The sequence below is a fragment of the Sphaeroforma arctica genome, assembly GCF_001186125.1.
Source record: "Sphaeroforma arctica JP610 unplaced genomic scaffold supercont1.103, whole genome shotgun sequence".
NCBI lineage: Eukaryota > Ichthyosporea > Ichthyophonida > Sphaeroforma > Sphaeroforma arctica.
This window is the reverse complement of record NW_014040455.1, coordinates 27313-34993: the sequence shown is the minus strand read 5'-3', so window position 1 is coordinate 34993 and position 7681 is coordinate 27313. Positions and strand designations below refer to the sequence as shown.

Genomic DNA, 7681 nt, shown 5'->3' with positions numbered 1-7681 from the left:
TATATATATATATATATATATATATATATATATAGTATATATATATATATATATATATATATATATATATATATATACAATAAAGATTCAATTCTCATAGAGAGAATAAGCGCAGTCTAAATCAACCTTCAAAAATAGAAGCCCATGTGTGTATATTCTACGATAAGGCTCATTGAACAACACAACGTCTCCAAGTGACACATTTATCCATCCTTTGCCTTCAAACCACGAATTCGTTCACTGCCATGCCCACGTGCATGTCCCGTGGTGTGCAGATGATACTCATCGAGTCTATGTGTACACACAGAACATCAGTTTCAGCTTTTGAGACCGCACGAGAGTTCGCATGCCTGAAAACTTGAATAGCCCAATCCACACCTACGTGTAGCACGGAACACTGCCCAGAGCACACATACGTACAGAAGAATGAAAAAACATGCAAATGAACATTATACACAAACATACACATGAACATTATACAGAAGATATATCGTAGGGGTAGGGTACCGGAGGAGGGGTGTAGGAGGGCTCTTAGCCCTCCACCATGTACGAACTGTCCCTTGGACATCCCTTCAGAACGTTATGCAGAAGTTTGAACATACATACACATGAACATTATACAGAAGTAAGAGCATACCTACATATGAACACTATATTATAAAAATACGTACACATGAACATAATAGAAGTATGAACATACACATACATATAAAATATGCCATTTTGTTCCATGACCTATCACTCCAACCTTCATACCCGGGATGCACGAATGCCAGTACGTGACTATCCTGTGCAAAGGCCGAGCCTGGCGTCTGAATGCGGTCAAGGAACACCATCACACGCCGTTTCTTCTTGTCAATGTGCTCGGGGTCAGTCAGGAGCCGGGAGAAGGGTGTGGTGGGCAGGGATGGTACAAACTTAGCTGTGTGGAGGAGTGCAGGAATGATAGTGTAAGTTGATAGGAGGTCTGGGAAAACCCGAGGACAGTGTGTGTGACTGTAGGGCACAATCGGTCCTAATCTGGAACTCTGGACATTTTGTTACACGTGGATAGGAGCGCTGGAGAGTACGATTTACCGTGAATACTCCCTTGAAACGGACCGTCCGCACGCTATTGCATATTAGTGAGCTATAAAGCTATGGGGTTCGATACCTAGAAATTTTCACCTGTTTACGCTATCAATATTTATTCGCCTACATAAGGTTTGCCTAACTTGTCTATCACTTAGCGTATAGCTACTGTACGTACAATGAAGCCTGCGTACATCAATGTACGAATCAATCATGAACAAGTACATGCAACGATGCCATGTGCAGTGCGCCGTCTGTTGAGATACAACGCCTAACTGCAAAACTTACACAATATAGGTCACATATTGGTTAGCTCTTAGCGCAAAATAGAAATTAAGGGCTCTCTTCGGTGTGTATTTTTATGTCCAGAAAACCTCTTTCTACAGAAAGCGATATAGATATTACATGACTCACACAGTTTATTATTCTCTACCAGCCACAGCGTCATCACACTACTACACACATTGCTGATTGTGAGTACGTTTCGTACTCGCATGCGCTCTGTTTTGTACTTGAATTGTTCAATTTATGACTTTTTTTTTGCTATCGAGAGTGGTTGAAGATGAAGTATACAATGTCTTTGGAAACAGGCTTTAAATTGTAAGTGTGTGTGTGTGAGTAAATTGCTTTATATACGTATCTATCTATACATATCTAATGAATTATGACATCTCTAATACAATGTACATGTCAGTGAATAGCACACACTACTCACCACTATAGCTAACAGACAACCCCATATCGCAATAGTACACACCTCAGGCCTATTGAACACACACCAACCGCCCACACGCGACTAACAACTAGTATACGAACAACAAACTTTTCAAAGTTGTTCTTATATCCACAACAACATACATTAGTGCGGCACATGACATATACACTTGGGCTTGATCAATGTGGGTCGCCGCATACCCGGATACTTGGCCAGCAGGTAATCATGTAGCTGCTGAAACTGTCCGAATGAGCGCACGAATCGCTTGGACGACTTGGCAACTATGCGCCCGCTTCGGGTTCTGAATGGACTGAGTAGTCAGCAGAGACGCGTTAGTAACTGTACTACGGGACATGTTTGAGTGCATGCGCACGAACCGGGGAATACCATAAAGTATAAATTATGTGAATGAAGTATGCAGGGAATGTTAATGGCAAGATGTGAATGCATGTTGATAGTACGTATCTATAGAACAGTAATATGTACGGCCGTATAATCAGATGCATAAGCATACGTATTGAGTACGTGCACATCGTAACTCGAACAACACTTCAAGAATATATACACACTTAGATACATGCAGGCAGATTTGAAGCGCCATATAAGGTACGTTAAATGCCAATAGTGCACACACTTAACTCGACCTACACACATATATACACTTACGCATAAAAATGTATGTATTTCTGTAAACAATATATATATATATATATATCATCTGTATGCTTACACACGTACATATGTGTGCACACACAGTTCAATATACACACCCACACCCATACGTACACACTCTAAAAATACACGAAACAACAGACAAGCTACGTAAACGTAGAATATATATATTCGAATAATTTTACTTAATTATATAACTTTCGCTGCAGTAGCTTCATTCTACAATATATATGTACACGCACGCAGGTCTGCACAAGCTTATACGCAGGGCTACAAACAAAATATACACAGGACATATACACACAGAGATCCACATACCCTTTGAGAGCACCCGATGCATTCTGTCGTGGTGGCGGAACATCATTGGTGTTGCCATTGCCATGGTCGACAACCACAGCCGACTTGCCCTTGCCTTCAATCTCAGCGCTTTCATTGGCACCGTGCACGCTATCGTGTGAGGGTTGGGTGCTTGCACCTGCACTCCCACTAGCACCACCACTCGGGATCGATCTTGACTGACCTTGTGCACTATCAGGATGTGCGCGTGTGCTGTTGGCATTATCTTTAAGTTCAGAGTGAGTTGTATCAGATGCATCCGCATCAGTTGCGTACTGCCTGCGCCTAAGCCCGAAGAAGATAGTCTGGGTCTCAAACTCGGCTTTGACCTTCACTATAACAGTCTCTTCTGAACGTTCATGTGCATCTGATGCTACTGCGTGTCCATCACTGTTTGTTTCTGGAGGATTTAGATGCACGTTGTTCAGGCCCTCGCTTAAATTCACAGCATCAGATGCAGATGCAGATACAGTTGTTGCCGCTCGTGTTGCACTATCGATGGTCACAGGCATAGACACCGTGACATCTATGTCAACGGATGTATCTGTTGTAGCCATTTTCAGCCTATTTCTGCTGTATCTATGTATGAAGTGTCTCCTAATGGACTCACTATTCTCTATCGGAAGGTTTCGATTGTGAGAACTTTCGTGCGTGTTGTGATGCTGTCTGTTTTTATACAGTCGTTCGTCGCTATATAACGCTCCTCACATGCAGCCAATCACAATTCAAACACTCTATCTAGACGCGTATGATATTACTACGCTTACCAGATACATCATTACATGTACTTGTATGATGGTATATACTATGTATGTACGTATATACAGGATATACTATGACTATGTGCATAAATATAAATCAAGGTATACACATAGACCGATGATGTATTTATATTCTCGCTAGAGATTACTTTTTTAATTTTTTATAAAAAAATGCAACCGTGTTGCGATTGGTGCAAATAGATACAAAAGAATTGGGATGAATCATCAATTTTTAATGGAATGAATACTTTTTACGTTTGCATTCATCAAACGTTTACTTTAGGCGAGTCCTATATATTAAATAGGGTGCAATATTTGGGTTCTGAGGTGCAATATATGACAACAAATATACCTTGTATTGTCTGATAAGCTTCCATAGTGGGACTAGACCCTTTCTCCCCACATATACGTTTAGATATCAAACCTTTCACGTTTACGTACAATCAACTTACATATGTAGTTTTACACTGAACTACCCTTCAAATATTTAACGTATAGGATTTGCATAAAAAAATTATATATCACCGAGAATGTAAATAGAAATCAATATATGTAAATAGTGCACTGATTTACGTCACCACAAGAGAGTCACAAGACAGGAATCATGAATACCAACTAATAACATGAAATTGTTGTTTTTAGCGATGTATGCAATTCCCACCGTAGTCGTAGAAGAATGTTGGGAAACGTCTGTTTGTTCAAGTATCGCCTGTGCCGAAACGCGAGACGTTCATCTGTAGTAGACCACCGTAAGGCAAAGAAGTGTGTCCTGGGGGTAAGTGGCTATGGACTAAATAAAGCATTCTGAATATATATTGTTTTGTATTACTGTCTTCCACTTGAATAAACGAAGTAGCCGTCTTTATATAAGCGCAGTAGTATGTCTCCATTGTCACCGGTGGCCAAGATAGATGTCGCTATCTCTCCTGGAGGTATGGCTTTCTCTACGTATTGCACCAACTTTTGCAGTCACGAAAGCGAAAGAACTGGCGTGTTTCTGAGCTCTGTTTGTGTTGGCCATTACAATACAAACAGGGTTATAACACAAATAATGAGCCTGACTTTGCAATTTATTCCCGCAATTGAAAGTGTGAATGTCAGCCGTAGCATGCACATGCAAATGCGATATAGGTGATGGTTTACTGAGCACTGACAGTGTTACAAATATTGACACCACGAACAGTCACAAAAGTAATTGGATTGTTGGCTAGTGATAGTATCCTTGTGACTTACCAATCGCCTGATTGACAGTAATTGTACGATGTACCTTTCATAGTAGCTTCGGTCGCCATATTGGACATAGCTAGATCCGTACCGTGAAAAGGAGATCCACCTCGATACATAGACGTATGCATTCCTATATAGAAGACGCTAAGACAATAGGTGACCTAGACTGCTTGGACATAGCTAGATCCGTACCGTGAAAGAGATCCAACTGAAAACGTATACGTATACAATCCTAAGTGGCCCAGACTGCAAAATAAGTAGAGGTGAGGGAGAAAGATCCGGGGTTGTATCGAACGGTTATAAGTTTTGGTTAGTATTAGGTGGAACGAGTCCATAGGGAATTCAATGTATCCGCCGTTATAGTAGACTCTCTGGGAAGAGGTATCTGCTGTCTTTACATGAGATAAAGATGATTGAAAGCGATAAGACAACAAGCAGATCTTCAACAGAGGAAGCGCTTTCGCAGTTGCACTACTGGAATCTAGTAGTACACGAACGGAGAAAGTCTATGCGGATCATAGGGTTGTGCTTCTCGCCATATGTGTGACATATCATCAAATGAATCCTCTACCTTCCAAATACATGTCTAGAAGGAAAGTGGTCCCTGACACAGAGCGGAGCGGACAGATATACCCCACTATAAGGTTCATATACCAACCCTCTATCACCTCTATCACACTTCCTTCGTATTGAGACACTCCGAAATCGTAGAAGGATTTGAACCTCCGACTCACCAAAGTATACCCCGGGTATATGCTTCCGAATTCTATCTACGAAGAGATATAAGGGTTTTTTGTCGATATATGTATATATATATAATTAGCAACCCTCTTTGTTTAAAATACAGAGGTGGCTATAAGCATATCCCTTGTTAGCAGAGCAAGTAAATAACAATACCAATACAAACACACATCTGAATACAGACGATGTTCGCCGCAACGACAATCCGCCGGCACACACGTGGAGCGTCATCCACGTGGGTGGTGCCTTTCACAGCCAGTACTGCGCTCTGTGCCACAGAGTTCGGTTACGGAACCATGAGTTTGGTTCAAATAAGAAGCTGGGATGGCAATCTATCGGAGCGTGTGTAGCCGAGGATACACAGCACAGCTTTGAGCCGTATATGCAAGAAGTAAGTGGATATGTTTCCACGTAATAGTGTACGTTTTGCATTACTTTAGTTTTATGTGAAAGAATTAAGTAATTATGTTTCTACGAAGTACTATACGTTTTGCACTGCTTAGCCGTATGTGCAGGGAGTAAGCGAGTGTGTGTCTATAAAGTAGTATACGTTTTGCCTTACTTTTAGTCTGTATGGTGTAGGCCAGTCTGTAGACGGCATGCAAAGAGATCTTCAAGGGCACGTTTGTGATATAATTAGGCTACGTGATGATCGTAACATATGCATGTGTGCATATTCTAAGCTTTGCACAGCTGGATGGCTATTCGCAACCGCACCCAGCCATACTTGATATCGTATTTGCCTCGGAAAGAGTCCACTGAATATTACAGGTTGACAAACCCTTGTCTAACTAAGTGGCAAATTGGGTAAACCTATCGAGAGTACACAAACTGCTATCACAGACGTTGACACCAACCCGTGGGGCGGCTCTGACTCAGATGTACTCCATAGGGTAGTATTGGCCGGTAGTATAGGTCAGTTGTAAGCAAATATGCTACCCCACATTCTAAGCCATAAACTCACAGTGCACTTCTGCTCTCTCTTTCTGTGTTATGTGAAGTTTGTTCGAAATCAAATGAAGATTCAGCATCGAATTAGTTTAGCCCGTGATCTCAAATATATCACGACATTCGTGCAAGTACCTACATGCCGTACCAGACCAACCAGGTGACATGAAGGAGCCACATTTCTCTGTGGAGGACTTCCGAGACATTGAATCCAGTGACAGTTTCTAACCTGGTTGGTGATTTAGTTTTCTCTACACATTGACCGTTGGCTGCGCCGGTGCATTCGTCTAGCCACGTGCACACACACCGCCCATACTCACAAGCGAATCCTTTCTCATCATTCCTTGCGTTAGAGCGGGCTGTTGCGTGTGTGCACCGCATGCTTCGTACAGCAGAAGTACGGAAGAAAGTTCGGTACGGGGAAGTCGTGCGGCTTTGAGACGGTACACGCCCCGTGTACACCCAGCCAGCCCACACTCAGAGCTGTGTACGAGCAGGTGATTGCGAAGTTCCCCGAGTATGTACCAGCTGAGGAAGTACACACCCAAAGCGAGGTATATTTGATTGACATGGTGCAATAAAGAATCGCAATGTCCACAAAAATGGGACCGAATTGTTCTGAAGCACGACAGACGGGTGTTGCTGTGCAGAATACGCCCAGGACAAACTGCAGCGGTCCCATGGGTACGATTGTGGGGGCGTACCTACAGAGAGCAATGAGTCATTACAGCCTTTTGATATGCATTGGCTTATCCACATATCCTGAGCCAACAGCTGATAAATTGTATTCCGCTGAGGGAACCAGTCATGATTAGCCAGCTGGGTTGCGTTGGATATACCTCCAATTGTACATGCATGTCACGTATATGTATATTCACAAGTACAGACAATTGTACGATAGATATAATCTCATAGCTGTCCCATACGTATGTATCCAGGGCCTTGTCGCGGACCTGCGTGTCCGTCTCGAAGAATTACAGGTGCAGCCTGTTAAGAGCATGGATGACTTCTGTGTAGAATTCCCACGCTTCAGCAACCTGCACTCTGATCTTCTCCGCGAGGCTTTAACCCATCCAACCGCTGACTACGGCAAAAACTATCTTCGGCTGGTAAGTTGGGCGTATATATATACTCGGTCGCAAAAATAAAAGTATATATATATATATATATGTATACACACACACACACACACACACATATATATATCACA

At 42.2% G+C, this 7681-nt stretch overlaps 2 protein-coding genes across 2 annotated transcripts in view; one reads left to right on the top strand and one right to left on the bottom strand.

The window, feature by feature from the left end:
- The window catches only part of SARC_02327 (hypothetical protein), an 8958-nt gene extending 5285 nt beyond the window's left edge, over positions 1-3673 (bottom strand). The window contains exons 1-3 of the mRNA XM_014303917.1: positions 2777-3673; positions 1987-2096; positions 757-922 (exon numbers count right to left, since the gene is read on the bottom strand). Of these exons, the coding sequence (XP_014159392.1) occupies positions 757-922; positions 1987-2096; positions 2777-3351 (851 nt within the window). The 5' untranslated portion in view covers positions 3352-3673. The remainder of the gene's footprint in view (positions 1-756; positions 923-1986; positions 2097-2776) is intronic.
- A 762-nt stretch (positions 3674-4435) lies between these two features.
- Positions 4436-7681, top strand: part of SARC_02326 (hypothetical protein) — a gene marked incomplete at both ends in the record, with an annotated part of 4984 nt that continues 1738 nt past the window's right edge. Inside the window, 4 exons of the mRNA XM_014303916.1 lie at positions 4436-4487; positions 5706-5914; positions 6825-7025; positions 7410-7580. Coding sequence (XP_014159391.1) covers positions 4436-4487; positions 5706-5914; positions 6825-7025; positions 7410-7580 — 633 coding nt within the window. The remainder of the gene's footprint in view (positions 4488-5705; positions 5915-6824; positions 7026-7409; positions 7581-7681) is intronic.